At 54.4% G+C, this 15,324-nt stretch overlaps 3 protein-coding genes across 45 annotated transcripts in view; 2 read left to right on the plus strand and 1 right to left on the minus strand.

Moving 5' to 3' along the window:
• Positions 1–2,069, plus strand: part of Trmt1 (tRNA methyltransferase 1) — a 13,485-nt gene extending 11,416 nt beyond the window's left edge. For 5 of the 13 annotated variants that reach the window (NM_001364176.1, NM_198020.2, NM_001164559.1 and 2 more), the window contains 5 exons: positions 446–554; positions 654–730; positions 1,400–1,519; positions 1,602–1,731; positions 1,864–2,069. In NM_001364176.1, the coding sequence (NP_001351105.1) occupies positions 446–554; positions 654–730; positions 1,400–1,519; positions 1,602–1,731; positions 1,864–2,025 (598 nt within the window). In that variant the 3' untranslated portion in view covers positions 2,026–2,069. Of the gene's footprint in view, positions 1–445; positions 555–653; positions 731–1,399; positions 1,520–1,601; positions 1,732–1,863 lie in introns of those variants that run through there. The other 8 variants (XM_006530811.2, XM_006530812.4, XM_006530813.2 and 5 more) reach the window with 2 other exon arrangements.
• Positions 2,070–3,683: 1,614 nt separating this feature from the next.
• Lyl1 (lymphoblastomic leukemia 1) lies at positions 3,684–6,977 on the plus strand. 3 transcript variants are annotated; one of them, XM_006530744.3, is made up of 5 exons: positions 3,684–3,975; positions 4,054–4,248; positions 4,901–5,256; positions 5,348–5,439; positions 6,156–6,977. In XM_006530744.3, the coding sequence occupies exons 3-5, from the start codon at positions 4,925–4,927 to the stop codon at positions 6,566–6,568; spliced, it is 837 nt and encodes a 278-aa protein (XP_006530807.1). In that variant the 5' UTR covers positions 3,684–3,975; positions 4,054–4,248; positions 4,901–4,924; the 3' UTR covers positions 6,569–6,977. The 3 variants fall into 3 exon arrangements, with proteins under 3 accessions (XP_006530807.1, XP_006530808.1, NP_032561.2); XM_006530745.3 differs by having other exon boundaries at positions 3,684–4,248; positions 4,901–4,951; positions 5,052–5,256; positions 6,156–6,975; NM_008535.2 differs by having other exon boundaries at positions 3,718–4,248.
• Nfix (nuclear factor I/X) overlaps positions 6,973–15,324 on the minus strand; it is a 96,527-nt gene continuing 88,175 nt past the window's right edge. For 16 of the 29 annotated variants that reach the window (NM_010906.4, NM_001081982.3, NM_001371053.1 and 13 more), the window contains one exon: positions 6,973–10,938. Coding sequence is in view for 16 of the 29 variants with exons in the window: in NM_001371053.1 (NP_001357982.1) it covers positions 10,924–10,938 (15 nt within the window). In the remaining 13 variants the exon portion in view is untranslated. The remainder of the gene's footprint in view (positions 10,939–15,324) is intronic. The other 13 variants (XM_030243346.1, XM_030243342.1, XM_006530758.4 and 10 more) reach the window with 1 other exon arrangement.

Below are 15,324 nucleotides of genomic sequence, written 5' to 3' on the forward strand. Positions count from 1 at the left end.
CCTTGTGGGGCAGTTTGGACCATCAGAATCTGGTGTATGCTTAGGGCAGAGCTGAGAGGTCATGATCCCTCCAGCAGGTGCTTTGTTGTTTAATTTTTTATGTACATGTGTTTGGCCTACCCATGTGTAAGTAAGTACACCATCTGCATGCAGTGCCTGAAGAGGCCAGAAGGTGTCAGCTTCCCTAGAACTGGAGTTAACAGAAGATTGTAAGCTGCGGTGGGGATGCTGGGTTTCAAAACCCAGAGTTCTCTGCAAGAGCAGCGAGTGGTCTTAACCACCGAGTTTTCTCTCCAGCCCCTGGCAGGTAGCTTTGACGTCACAGTGTGACCTGGGTTGCTGTGAACAAAATGGCTATGCCATTCCACAGGACCTGGCTTGTGCCCACCTGGGTGAGCCTGTGCTTTGGGGTCTAGCCTCCTCTTTGTGGTCTCTGTGTACCCAGGTCAGCTCTCCTTCATGCTGGTTTCCGAGTCTCTCTCTCCCATGCTTGTAAGAATGCAGTGAAGACAGATGCTCCCCCTGAGGCCCTCTGGGACATCATGCGTTGCTGGGTGAGAGCAGGTGACCCCTGGTTCAAGGCAGGAGGGCAAGGAAGGGGTGGTGGCCTGGGTGCTCCTTGGGCTTACCATGTCCTTGATCTCTGTCCCCAGGAAAAGGAATGTCCAGTGAAACGGGAGCGGCTGTCTGAAAGCAGTCCAGCATTCCGAATTCTTGCTGTGGAGCCCAGGTATGGACAGCTATGCAGGGAACAGGCTACCCCTCAGGTGCAGCAGGCACATGTGCACAGAGCACGGGCACTGTTGGAGGGGAATCCAGAACCTCTTTTGCACCCTGTCTTCACCCTGTGCCCTTTCCTACTCTTTTGCATCATCTGTTCTTGAGTCACACATACGTGTGAGTATCTGAGTCAGATTACAGAGCACAGAACCCTCCATGGCTGGCTCTTTGGTCTGTAGCTCAGCACAGTCTGTCCCACCTTTGCCCAGGTCCATCTCTCTCACCTCAGAGATGCCTTCTGGACTGGACCACTCTGTTAAGCGTTGTATCCCAACTTGTCTTTTATGTCCTAACACAACACTATTTTATTATTTTTATTCCTTTATAGTGCTGGGGATAGACCCTAAAGCCTTAAGCATTACTGGGCAAGCTCTCTACCTGAGCCACACCCCTAGCCCTAGTCATTTCTGATTTGTCTTCTTGCTTGTCTGTCTCTCATGCTGCCAACTCAGCTCCACTGGAGCAGATCCAGAAACTCACTAGGAAATTCAAGTGGTTACTGAATAAATGAAAGAACTCTGAGCCTGGCAGACCTGTGGTGTTGCCTCAGGGTGGGCAGGTTCTGGGGCTGAGTTCACCCTGCATGGCCACTGCCTCCAGCCTCCACCCATTTGTCCAGGCTGAAGGCCAACTTCAACATCCGGGAAGACGCCAACCCCAGCTCCCGCCAGCGAGGACTTAAGCGCTTCCAGGCCAATCCAGAAGCCAACTGGGGTCCCCGGCCCCGTGCCCGGCCAGGGTGAGTGGTAATGTTGTAGAAGTGAGGGTTTTCCAGGGCTGGGCAAAGACAAAGTGGGGTACCAGCACCCCTCTCTGCACAGGGGCAAGGCAGCAAGTGAAGATCTAGCAGGGAGGCGGAGGCTGCTACAGAATAAGAGGAAGGAGCCAGCTGAGGACCCGGCCCAGCGTGCAGCTCGCCTTAAGACATTTCCTTGCAAACGATTCAAAGAGGTGATCTCTCCTTCCACCTTCCATGCAACTGGACCAAGGTTGGGCCTCTGGCACAGCTGGGGCCAGAGACTGAGGAAAGAAACCCAGCTCTGTGCTCACAGCCTGGGGCTTCACACCCTGTTTTCCCACCAGGGTACCTGTCAACTAGGGGACCAGTGCTGTTATTCACACAGTCCTGCAGCTCCTGTGGCCTCTGGTGATATCCCCATCGAAGAATGTCCAGAGACTACCACCAAGATCTCCCCTGGACCAAAGGCTGCTGCTGGGGGTATTCCTGGGCCAGGTGTAGACTGAGACAATAAAGAGATGTAACCTGCTGGTTGTCATTTTGAATTGGGAAGCCATCTGCATGGGGGACTCTGCCCGTCTGAGGAGTGGTTGTTCCTGCCTTACTGCAACTTTGTCTCTTTGACATGGAAACTGCTCTGGCTGCTCAGGAGAGCAGTTCATCAGGTGGCCACAGGGCGGCATCTGCAAACAGGCTGCCTCCCCTCTTCCAGCTATCCAGGCATTTCCTCCACTTCCCCAGTGCTCGCAAATCCCACTGCAGTCTCAATCCTATTGCCTGGTTTCTTGGGCTCAGCTGTCTGCAGTTGGTGTAGTGGCGGAAGCCAAACCGGAACCAGGCATTCTGTGCATCCGCTCCAGACCAGGTGCTTCCTGTCCTGCTTGCTCCTCAATAGGAGTATGCTCTCAGAACACAGGCGGCTGCTGAGACACCCAATGAAGAGACGTTCTCTCCCCTCCCCCTAGAGTAGAGGATTATTAATGTTAGGGGAGAGTCCTGGGGCAGAATCTCTCCCAGCACATGCACCCATCACCATCAGTCAGAAAGTGAAGCCCACTGTAGCAAGCTGTGCTAGAGGAGTCACTAGGGTGGGTAACTGGGTCTTTGGCTTAAGCACTTTGATGAGTCTGCATGGCCACTGAGCCCCTCTCTGGGTGTGCCCACAATTAACCAGATACAGGGGACAAGCCTCCTGGAGTGCCTGGGATTCAGCTCATCTTGGAAGTCCCCCTCCCCTTTTTGGGAGGAGGCAGAGTCTCTACATAGACCCGACTACTGAAACTCAATATTTAGACCAGGCTAGCCTTGAACTCAAGAGATTCAACTGTTGGGATCAACATGCCTGGCCCTTTTGGAGCTTACAGCTGGGGTCCCAGGATTTTTGTAACTTTTATACGGATTTTTTTTCTTTGACTTTTTCCTGCATGCATGTATGTGCACCATGTGCAAGTCTGGTGCCCTCAGAGTTAAGATGTCACATTTCTTAGAACTGGGGCTAGGGGGGGGCTGGCGAGATGGCTCAGTGGTTAAGAATGCCGGTTGCTCTTCCGAAGGTCCAGAGTTCAAATCCCAGCAACCACATGGTGGCCCACAACCATCTGTAACAAAATCTGATGCCCTCTTCTGGAGTGTCTGAAGACAGTGTACTTACATATAATAAATCTTAAAAAAAAAAAAAAAAGAACTGGGGTTAGTTATGGTTGTGAGCCATAACAAAGTGTGAGCCCTTTACAAAACCAACATGTGCTGTTAGCCACGAAGCCATCTCTCCAGTCTCTAGGTTTCCAGAATTCAGAAGATCACTCCAGAATACCTGGCAGTGAGGGATACCACCTAGTTGTGGTATGGCTGAGTAGCATCTTGGGGAACTTGGGAGCAACTTCTGGGAAACTCAGATATGGCTTTGACACTCATCTCACCCGCCTGGGCTTGGAAATACGTTAGCAGTGCCACAGGTTCGGGACACCTGCACCTCGGTGTCAGGACACGGCAAGGCCACATTACCAGAATTGTCTCCTTCCGGAGCCCTATTCCTGGGTGTGTGTGTGGGGGGGGGGGGTGCAGTCCACAGGGGGATCTGTAAAAAAAGAGGAACTAGGCTGAGGCTCATGGGTCATGGGGCCTCAGAGGACCGGAAAGGGGCCCCTTCCACCCCCATCAGCATAGGGGGTGGGGTTCAAAGCTAGACCAACCTCAGAGGACATCAGAGGCAGCCTTGCCACCTTTCCCCTTTGCACACGTTTGGCGCTGGGCTCCTGAGGGTTGGGGGGTCTTCCAGTGCTGTGGGAGCAGCAAACCCCGAAGGGTGACTAGCCGGGGTGGATCAGGAGGTGCGCGCTCCGTGATCCCTGCCCGCTGGTTTCCTCCGGGGTCAGCATTGCTTCTTATCAGCCGCGGCCAGGCAGCCAGACCCTTATCTGCACAGGCCCAGCATCCTCTGGCCTCTGCGCCAGCGGGTAAGAGGGAGGAAGCCAGGCTGTCGGGGGCGGGGGAAAGGGCGGGTCGGTCCAGGAGCAGCTCACTTTCTCTTGGAGGTACCCACCACGACGCCTCCGAAGCTACTCAGGCCCTCCGGAGCCCGGGAGGTGGCGCAGCCCAGCTCTGAGGCCCAACGGGAGGGATTACCTGGAGCACACCGGCCGAACTGGACAGTGGAAACTGTCTCCTGACCTGGACTGACAAACCTGACCACACAGCCGGGTTCTCCAAGCTGTGGAAACTGCTACAGGGTAAGAAAGACGCTTTAAACATTAAGGAGTGTCTGTGCCTGTATTCGGTGTTTGTTACTTCATTTATTTATTCATTCACTGGAAGTGAGGAGGCACTGAAATGTCCTCAGTTGGGGAAAACAGGGCAGCAATGTGGGAAGTCACACACTGGCAGGATACCCCAGACCTTAGAGCCCAGCAAACGTGGTAAGTAGGGTGCTGATGGGGTTGGGGGCCAGTAAGAGGAACTTTCAGCAAGGGTAGAGGCCCCTGGAATAGCCATGGAGAGGTGGCAGAGGGTGACTCTTGGAGACTTAGGAGGTCTTAGAGTTAGTCCGGAGATTCCTATCTTATTCCCAGCTGCAGGTAGGAGAGATTCTGAAAGATGGGAACTAGTTCAGAGACTGAAGATGCCCATTACAAACAATTCATAGGGTCAACGCTGCCTAGTATCTGATAGACACCCCCTCTTGTGGAGGAGGCTCCCCTCTTGTGGAGGAGGCCCTCCTTTTAGGTCCTAGCAGTTTCTAGGACCACTTTTCTACCTTTGATTATTGAACCCCCAATCCCTTTCTCGCCTAAGGGTGCTCTTACATTGAAAAGCTCAGGTTAAACAGGTGGGAGAAAGATGGTCTTTGGCCTTCCTTCCCCTTAACTTCACTCTCTCCCACAGGTTAGCATTCTATCCGTGGGGTCCATGTGCCCGCCCCAGGCCAGAGCAGAGGTGGGTTCCGCCATGACTGAGAAAACTGAGATGGTATGTGCCTCCAGCCCAGCACCTGCCCCTCCCTCTAAGCCGGCCTCACCTGGGCCCCTTTCTACAGAGGAGGTGGACCACCGAAACACGTGCACTCCCTGGTTGCCTCCCGGCGTGCCAGTGATAAACCTGGGACACACCAGGCCCATAGGGGCAGCCATGCCCACCACAGAGCTCAGTGCCTTTCGGCCCTCCTTGCTGCAGCTAACTGCCTTGGGAAGAGCTCCACCTACCCTGGCTGTACATTACCACCCTCACCCCTTCCTCAACAGGTCAGTGGGCAGCTCGGACTATGGGCAGTGCTTAGGTTTGGGGGCCAGGGTCTTTGCCTACAAAGTGTTCATGACCCACAACCCCTTACAGTGTCTACATTGGGCCAGCAGGACCCTTCAGCATCTTCCCTAACAGCCGGCTGAAGCGCAGACCAAGCCATAGTGAGCTGGACTTGGCTGACGGTGAGTTTGTGTCTCGGTGTGTACTTGTGGGGTGCCTGCAGCTCATGTCTGATTGGCCTGTACTCTGCCACAGGAAGAAGTATTTTGGGAAGTTCACATACACCCCAACACAGGACAACTCACACAAGTGATAGCTAATGCAAGACTACAGTACGGAGCCTAGCTTGGGGGATTACCCTGTAATCCAGACTGACACAGGAGAACCAGTTCAGAAGCCAACCTGGGCTATGTGAGTCCCCAACAAGCAAGCATTATAACCAGAGACATGGCCACAATAGGATATGGCAGCCACAAGATGACACTCCCCAACCCTTGAGAACACAGTCATGAGAGACAACCTTGGGTTAGGATCACACAGAGCTATGAGACCACAGTCAACCTCAGAACCCCAGCCACACATACAACAGCCACAACCACATCGCATGATCCCACACAACCACAGCCATCAGATAGGTCACCAGTCACCCTCAGGCCCACAGCCGGCAAGAACAGGACCTTTGAGAACCCAGAAATACACTTGCTAGGAATGAAACCACAGCATGGACCTCTCAAGGGATCACATCGCTGTCATCAAGGCTTAATCAGACTCAGCAGTTCCGATGTCTACACAGCCCACAGTCTGGGTTCAAGCCCCACGTGGGTGCTAGTGGTGTTCAGTGAGGACAGCAGTGGGCGCCCTCTGTCCTCTACGCTGATGCTATCCCTTGGGTCCTCAGGGCACCAACCCCAGAAGGTGGCTCGGCGAGTGTTCACCAACAGCCGTGAGCGCTGGCGGCAGCAGCACGTTAACGGCGCCTTCGCAGAGCTCAGGAAGCTGCTGCCCACCCACCCGCCCGACCGGAAGCTGAGCAAGAACGAGGTGCTGCGCCTGGCCATGAAGTATATAGGCTTCCTGGTGCGGCTGCTGCGAGACCAAACGGCTGTGCTGACCTCCGGCCCCAGCGCTCCCGGGTCCCGCAAGCCACCTGCGCGCAGGGGCGTGGAGGGCAGCGCACGCTTCGGGGCCGGGCACAGAGTAGAGGCTGCACGCTCACAGCCCGTGCTTCCTGGGGACTGTGATGGCGACCCCAATGGGTCAGTGAGACCCATCAAGTTGGAGCAGACGTCCCTGAGTCCTGAGGTGCGGTGACCCAAGGCAGAGGCGCCTCACCTGCTGTTCAGTGAACTCCCTGTAAAAGGATCTCAGGTCGCCCAGATGAGGAAACGCCCTGTAGCTCTGGAAGGGTGACCGGCGACGCCAGGGATCCCCAGACTTTTAAGAAAAATCTCCCACAGGCTACTTGCAGTGGCTTTGCCAGTGTCCTCTTGCCAGGGCCGAGGCCAGAGAATCGACAAGGCCAAGTAGCCATGGGATCCCAGAGGTCCTGAGGGAGGTAGGGAAGGGTCTGGAAGCCTCCGCGCTTCTCATCGGCGCCCCCTGCTGGAGGCGGGAAGACCCTAGACAAGTGTGTGGGAGGACCTACCCCATGAAGCCCAACTGGTTGCGCTTGATCCATGATCCTGTTAACCGCGACAACGAAGACTCAGGCACTCTTGCATTTGTTTTTCTTTATTTCTTTATTTCACATACACATTAGCCATTCAATGGAGAAGCCGAAGAGAGTCAGGCAAAGATGGTATAACAGAAGCGCAGTGACTGGGGTGGGGCGGGGCGGGGCGGGCGGAGAGGGGACAGACGGGCTGGCTGCCTACTTGCATTCCGCTAGGACACTGAAAACCCAGAAAACAAAACAGACAGTAAACTACCCTTGTTTCTTATGTATCTCAGTGCAGAGACGGGGGAGGGGAATTGGAGGGCAGAGAAGGGAGACCAGGCTGAAAGAGGAGCAGAGGGAAGGGACGCTAAGGGGGAAGCACACCAAATCCATTAGTACTATATATATATAGAGATACTCGTATATACTGCGTTTCTTAGCCTAAGAAGAAACTTGTTTGACGGGACGGGCGGCCTTTGCGGTCCGCGATGCTGGTGCTGATGGGGCGCACGGATCTCCCAAGAGGGGCCAAAGCAGGGGTTGGCCCCAGCTGGCTTGCGCAGAGTGGGACGCCCCGAGGGTGGATGGGGTGGGAGGGAGCAGAGGTGGGGCTGGGGTGCCCCTAGGGCTCTCGATTGGGGGACAAAGTTCTCATAACTTTATTGCTCCTTTTTTTTTTCTCTCGTGGGGGGTCCGTTCAGTACGGTCGGGTTGGGGGAAACGGTGGGTCGTCTGAGCCACCCGGCCCCTCTGGGACCCAGAGCGCGGCGTCCGCTCCGCCAGCACGGGGGTGAGAACAAGGCACTAGGTCGGCCGGCCAGCGCGGGGGCGGGTGTGTAAGGCAGTCGACAGGGCTGGTTGCGGGGTAGGGTGGGGGTGTGTGCCGGGCTATGTGCGTGCGTGCGTGCGGGCGCGGGCCTGGGCAAATCGACCTGTCAGCGTGGCTGGACCTGTCCTGGAGCATCGAACCTCCCGGAGGGAGGGGGAATAGTGGTGTTACGTGGGAAGGGGTCGGGGAGGAAACTACCAACTTGCTGAGCGCGCTCCTGATTAATGCTGGTGAGGGTCAAGTTGGCGTCTGGCTCAAAGAAGGGCGCTCGGAGTGGGGAGGGAGGGAAAAGGGACGTTTGTTCGTTGGCATTGACCTCTGCGGGGGAGGGGGCCGGGGACCCCCGCCGCGCCCCAGTGCCCGGAGGGGGAGGGGGCGAGGAAGGGGGGAGCGCCTGGGGAGACCCGCGGCCAGAGCAGCCCAGCCGCGGGGCGCACGCCGCTGTCCCGTTCCGTTAAACTCAACAAAGAAGGGATATGCGTGTTCCTAACAAGTGCAGAGTATTTAATTGATTCATAAACGTATGTATAATAGTTTGTGGGTTTTTAAAAACGTACTTTATAATGTAATAAGCACCAGGGTTTTTATGTTTAATTATCTTAAAAATAATTTTCTCTCGTCCTTTTCCTTTTGATCTTGTGTTGGTTTTTTTTTTTTAATGTCGAGGTGTTTTTAAACGTTTTCTTCAGCCCTCCCACCGAAACCGAACGACGAAACAAATTTAAACCCCAGATTATCCTCGTCAACGCAGGAAAAAAGGCAAAACAAAAAAAAAAAAACAAAAAAAAAACCAACCAACCAAACCAACAAACAAAAACCCAGAAAACTATCAAAAAGGAAAACAAACAAAAAAAAAAACAAAAAAAAGGAAAACACTCAGCTTTCATCCCCGCTAAGGGCAGGGCAGGCCCAGTTCTTTTAGCGTCCCCAGAGCCGCGAGGACATTACAACAAAAATAGAATTTTTTTTCTTAATCTCTTAACATACAAAGATAGGAAAACTCTCTGATGCATTGCACTTGGTTCAATAAAAAAAAAAAGGTTAATTTCCCCTATATTTTTTTGTGGGTTGTTTCCTCTCCTAAACACGTCCCCACATCTGTCGCCCTCATCGTCCCTGCCTGCCTGCCCCTCACACCACCACTTGGGAAAGGAGCACCACCCCCACCCCAGTCCTCCCGAGGGTACCTCTCTCGGGCACCTTGGGCCCCGGCCCAGCTGGCCTGCAGCTTCTGACCTCGCCCGGGGCGTGTGCCCCGCAATCCCACAGCGCCCACAGCCCGACTGTCCTCGACCGACCGAAGAGGCGCACGCGGCCGGGCAGGGACCCTCTTTCGCTAGCTCTTAGCTCTGACCCTGTTTAGCCAACCGAACTGAAAAATCATTGCACTTTGACCGCGCGTCACGCCCGGCCCGCCCGGCCCCCCACCCTGGGGCTCCCTCCCCTCGCACAGGGAGGCCTCCCCCCGCTGGACGTCCACCCCGGCCTGGCCCTCGACGCCGCAGGGGAGGGCTTCGCTCAACTTCCACACAGAACGCAGGGACAGCCGCCTCGCAGCCCCGAGCTCCCTGCTAGCGGCCATTCTCCTGTTCAGGGCCGCAGCCTCACCAACTAGATTCTCAATAAATAAAGCCCACAACCCACCCCCACGTGGTGCAATGTTGGACCGACTTTCGGAAGATCCTGACCTGTGCTTTGTGTTTTCATACCGGAGAGAGGCGCATGGCCTTGAGAACGGGCCTGGGAGGGGAGATGCAGGGAAGGAGGACTAAGGCACAGAAAGACAAGCCAGAGGGGCCCAGTCACCCTGCAGGGGGTCTGGCGTGCTCGCGTTCCCCTCCCTCCCAGGGGGCTTCTCAAGACCCTCTGGACAAGCCTCCGCCATCCCTTACTGGAGGAGGGGGCTGGGAGGAGAACTGCTTCCTGTGGTGTGTTACGAAATTGTTCCCAAGTTGCTCAAACAGAGGAGTTCCCAACTGCAAACAGCGAAAGACCCAAACAATGACTGCCCCACCCCTAAATAAAGAGGAAAGACATTACAGCTAAAATCTAGGGAGAAGTGGCCACGGGGCGTGGTGGGAAGGGAAGGGGACCAGAAAGCTCCAGAACACTCTTTTAAAAGGATGACACCCCCCACCCTCCACAGGAACTCAAAGTCTCGAGAGCAGGACGCCTACCTAGCGCAGGTGGAGGCTGCCTTGTCCTCCTCGCTCAGCTCCGGGGGCCCTTTCTGCTCCACTCTCAGCCGGCCCCTGGAGGGCTGTGTGCAGCAAGGGCAGGGGCAGGGCAGAGGGGCGGAGCAAGGGCACCTGCATGCAGGGCTGGGGTGCGGGGCGACCTGGGGCCGACTCCCTTCACTAGGGGCGTGGCAGAGGGCAGCAGCCCTTGCGTCCTGCGGGCGTGGAAGAAGGTGCCTATGCTGGGCTGGGCGTCCAGTCCAGAGCATTCTGACTTTCCTGTGTGCTGTACAGAGGGTGTCCAGCCCGAGAACTGCCCGGGCGGTTCAAAATGGGGTGGCAGAACACCCTCTATTCTGGACTCAGGCTGAATTCAGTTAGCTCTAAGAAGCATCCCTTACCTACCCGGGAACGCCCTAGCCTGGTCCAGAGCAGCTGGGGCCAGAAGCCTGAGCAGAGGCTCCCAGGAAGGGCAAGAGAGGTTGGGGAGTGGGGGGTGGGGTGAGGGAAAGAGACGAAGTCCGGAGGGGAGCTCGAATGTCTACTATTGTTACGAGCTGTTCCTCTGGGCTCCTTGGGAAGCTTAAGTCCAGCGGAGGGTGGGGTCCCCAGGAACTGCCAGGGTGGCCGGCCAGTGAGCTGGCTGCTCCTTCCTGGGAAGGCCAGGCTGAGTAGGAGGAAGGCAGTCTTGTTGCATCCTTTCTTTCTGTTTGTCCTCTGCTTAGCAGAGTCCGCTTAGCATGCTTCTTTCTGCTTGGCTGCTGGTGTACAGCTCCGCTGAGACCCCTTTCCGAGGACTCCCAGAACTGGGCGGCTTTGGAACGCGGGGGTACCAGGGCTGGAGGAGGGAAGGGCTGAGTGGCTGACGACGTCTAAGTTTTGCTTTTCGGTGGGGCTGGGCTGGGGGATATTTCCATGTCTCAAAATTTCTTCTCCCCCATTTTGAGGAACCTCTTTTTTTTTTTTCCTTTTTTAAATTTAGTTGTTTCTTTGTTGATCTTAATCAGAGGAACCAGGACTGTAATGGGATCAGGAAAAAAAAAAAGCGACCGTGAGAACAGCTGGGGCAGGTCCCAACTCCCATTTCATCCCGCCCCCCCACCCCATGATCTCCAACCTCTACAGTGAGCTCCCGGGAGAGGGGCCAGGGTGCTGAGCATCAGACCCCAATGGAGGAAGCCAAATCATTCTCTCCACCCTCTGAGGGAATCCCCCCCAGACCCCAGTGCAAGAGTCCAGCTGGCCTTCCCGTGGGCACGGTGCCCAGCGGGTGGGACCCCCATGGCTGGCACTGGCACAGACCTGGGATCTGGCCATGTTTGCAATTGTTTAGGTTTTTGTGTGGAACCTGGAAGGTGGGGAGGATGCCAGGCTGGGGCTTTTGTACCCACAGGGGTTGGGGGAGTAGGGTGGGGGTGGCCCAGCTTGAGTTCTTGCTGAGTTTTCTTTCTGTCCCTTTGGATTAAAAGCAGAAATTCACGTCTGTACATCCCAGCCAACGTCCTGTCCCTCAGGCTGAAAGACTTGGGGGCAGGGAACCACATGGCTTCAGCTCTACTAGGGCCAGGACTGGGGGAGGGGGCCAGAGCCCACCCACCCTGACCGGTCGTGGGCCTTTTGGGCACCAGACTGGGGAAGGAGCTTTCTGAAGCACACTACGGTGGATATTGCTTCCCCCAGGGAAGCCAGCAGGGGGCGCTGCCTTCCCGTATATAGGGCCCTGCTGGCAGTGAACACACAGTATACACAGGGTGAACCCCTGGGGCTGGCTGCTTGGCAACGCCCTCCATCAAAGGCTTGAGTCTGGTTTCCAGTCCAAGAGTGAGTGGAGGACTCTTCTCCAGACCTCTTCTTTGCTTGGGTACCTGGCAGTATCATCACAACAAAATGAGGGTCCGTGATATCGCAACTAGGGATATCATCTTGGAGCTCTATCTCCTAGACTTGGGTCTACAGTACCAGACAGACAGATGCGCGCGCGCGCGCGCGCACACACACACACACACACACACACACACACACACACACACACACACACACCAGATATACACTCTACACACCAGATGTTTCCTCATTCCACCCTTGTCTCAAGCCCACACTGATGCTAGGCACACACAGAATGTATGACCTTGAGCTGCTTATAGTCACAGTCCTCAGGCAACAGAACTCAGATGCAGGGAGTGGGTAAGAGCCTGTGGTCCTATTTGCTGCGTGTGCACCAACCATGAGCAGGCTGGAAGCAAATGTCTGTGCTCTGCCTAGGTAGAGTCCAGCCTGTTAAATTGGGGTGAAGGTGCCAGGCTCCCGGAGTGGCCAACTTTTCAAAAGAAGCCAGAGATTCAGGCAGAATTTCATGTGAAAATTTCCAATGTTTAAAATATTGCCAGAGCCAGCCATGGTAGTACATGACTTTAATCCCAGTAGGTGGATCTCTCAATAGCTGGAGGCCAGCCTGGTCTACATAGTGAGTTCCAGGACAACCAGGGTTACATTGAGACACCCTGTCTCAAAAATAAACACACTATTAGAAGCCAAAACTGGTGGCTTATTTTTGTAATCTCAGCACTTAGAGGCAAGAAGATTGTGTGTAATTTGAGTACAGGGCTTCACAGTGAGTCCTAGGCCAGCCTGGGCTACAGAGTCAGGCACTGCCTTGAAATTCAGAGAAACAAAAAATACTATTGGATCTAGGTGTGATGGAACTTGCTAGTAATTCCAACACACAGGAGGCTACACAAAGGGACCAAGTTTGAGGTCAGCCTATTATATCCTGGCTCAAAAACAAAATAAAAATAAAAACCCCACCACTATTGGGGCTAGGAGTATGGCCTTGTCTAGCATATCTGAGGCCCTGGGTTCCAACTCTTATTTAAAAAAGCAAAAAAATGCCGGGCAGTGGTGGCGTACGCCTTTAATCCCAGCACTTGGGAGGCAGAGGCAGGTGGATTTCATAGTTCAAGGCCAGCCTGGTCTACAAAGTGAGTTCCAGGACAGCCAGGGCTATACAGAGAAACCCTGTCTCAAGAAAAAAAAAAACAACAACAACAACAACAACAACAAAAAAACAAAACCAACCAAACAAACAAAAGAACCAAACCAAAAACCAAATCAAAAAGGTAAAACATTACTATTCCAATATTGATCAGCTCACACTGGACTCTGTCCCTCAGGCTCTGGTTTGAGACTGTATTAAGTGCCCGTGTGAAACGGGGTCATTAAACACAGGAATTAGCGATGGATTTGGAGAGGTGGTATCTTGTTCCTTTAGTCCCAGCATGTAAGGACCTGAACTCAATTCCTAAGCCTAAAGGTGGAAAGAGAGAAGTGACTGAAAAGACGTGTCTTCTGATTTCCACACGCATCCAGTGGTGCACACGCCCACATGCAGGCATTACACACACTCGTGAACAAACATACACAAATAAAGCAAAATAAAGTTCCATCTTCAAAGAGCCTCTAGAATCTTCTGTGGCAGTGATATTTGAGATGTGCTGCCTGAGGCAGTCACTAATAGTGCCATGGTTTATGAGCATGGACGCTTGAACTGTGACTTGTGGAGTCAGGTGTGGAGATGAGCCTCGTCCCTCAGGAATGTTAGGTGAGCGTTCTACTACCGAGCTCTCCATGTCTCTCCAGCCATAGCTTTTCTCTAATTTCAATGCACACTGCTACATATGGCCAGTGGTGAGAATACAGAGGTGCAATGGATGGACACCCAGAAATGTGGGTACAGGTTGCAACAGCAAAGGGTGCTGCCTATCAGTGATGCCTGCTGGGTACCTGCAGGATGTGCAAAGGTGGCCTGCCTCCCTCTGCCGGTTCTCAGGCAGCTTGCCCAGAGTCCCACTTGTCCACTCACTAAAAGCCAGGTAAGGACCTTGAAAGCTGAAGTGGAAACTCAGGACTGAGCTTCCACACAGAACAAGGAGGCCAGTCGGCAGAGCTCTGGGCTTCTAGCTCTGGGCTTTGCCTGGACCTAAGGGCTGGCTAGCGTGGACTCCTATGTCATTGCTCCAGGTCATGGGAGCCACCCTTCCTCTGCTTCCCTAACAGACACAGGCTAGTGGAGGACACCCGGGACACGGAGGATGGGGAGGGGGGAATACCAAGGTCTGAGCTGGCTCCTGTACTATACAGCTTTATAGTCTCAAGAGCAGGGTGGGGACTCAGGGGGGCTTGCACCCAGGCCTGGGGAGCAAGGGTCTGTTGTCAAGGCCAGCCCAACTTTCTCTGCTTACCCTCTCCCTGCCTTCCAAGCTGGGCCCAAAATTGATTAAAACTAAGTTAAAAAGCACTGTTTAGAGAATGATAAAATTGCCAAAATTTTCTTTTCTTCCCTCATTCTATTGTCCTGTCTCCATCTGGTGCTCCAAGGATCAGCTAAAGTCATTGGTTACTGTGGAAACCACTCCTGATTGTCCCCCTACCGCCTTCTGCCTGCCCCCAGGCCCAAAGGCTCCTGCTCTGGAGTGTCTAACTTTCATTTCCCCATGATCCCCAGACACACCTGACCAGCCAAGGGCCCTGGACCGCGAGTACTTATTACCCCACCTGCGATATAAGGCAGTGAGGGGAAAAGAGAGAGAGACAAATTGTTTCCCAAACTTGCCTCAAACTCTGACTTGGCCTCAAAACATCCAAGTCAAGCAAGCAGAGAAAGTGAAGGAGGGAAAACCGAGGGGGTGGGGAGAGAGAGAGGTGGAGGGCGGGGAGCAAGGGTTCCAGCAGCAGCAGAGCAAGCGCACTGGCAGGGGAGAGGGAGGGAGAAATGGAGCCCCCACTCACTCACGGTGCCAGCCCAGTGCTGGGAGGGGAGGCCCCTGCTGTCCCTTCCTCTGGCACCCCCTCCCACCTTCTGCCAGCAGGGCTTTCTCGGCCTCCCTGGCACAGAGCAGAGTGGGCTGGCTCCAGACCCTGCTCAGAGCCATTGTTTTTCTTCTCAACACCCCCAAGTTCAAGTTCATCTGGGTGTTACATCATGTCTGGTTGCTCCTGGAAACCAGACGGGTCAGACGTGACTCTGGGGAAAGGGGGTGGGAGGCTGGAGGGGGGTTGAAGTTCCCTTCTCCTCCCTCCTCACCACTAGGGAGCTCTGAAGTTTGACTAAGTTGTGTGTGTGTGTGTGTGTGTGTGTGTGTGTGTGTGTGTGTGTGTGTGTGTGTGTGTGTGATTTAAAGGAAAAGAAAGAAAAGAAAAGACCCTCCAAGCACACACAAAAAACTTCCATCCACCAAACTTTCTCTGGACTGGAGCCTCGGCAGAGGCGGGGCAGGAGGCAGCAGAGGTGGCCCAGAGGCTCTGAGCAGGGGTGGATTTCCCAGGGCTGAGGAAGCCAGCAAGGAAGTGTTTTTTATAAAATTTACAAAAAGAAGAACATTCGTGTGTTCTTTTTGAAGCCCTGGCC

This window comes from Mus musculus, chromosome 8 (genome assembly GCF_000001635.26).
Source record: "Mus musculus strain C57BL/6J chromosome 8, GRCm38.p6 C57BL/6J".
Classification (NCBI taxonomy): Eukaryota; Metazoa; Chordata; class Mammalia; order Rodentia; family Muridae; genus Mus; species Mus musculus.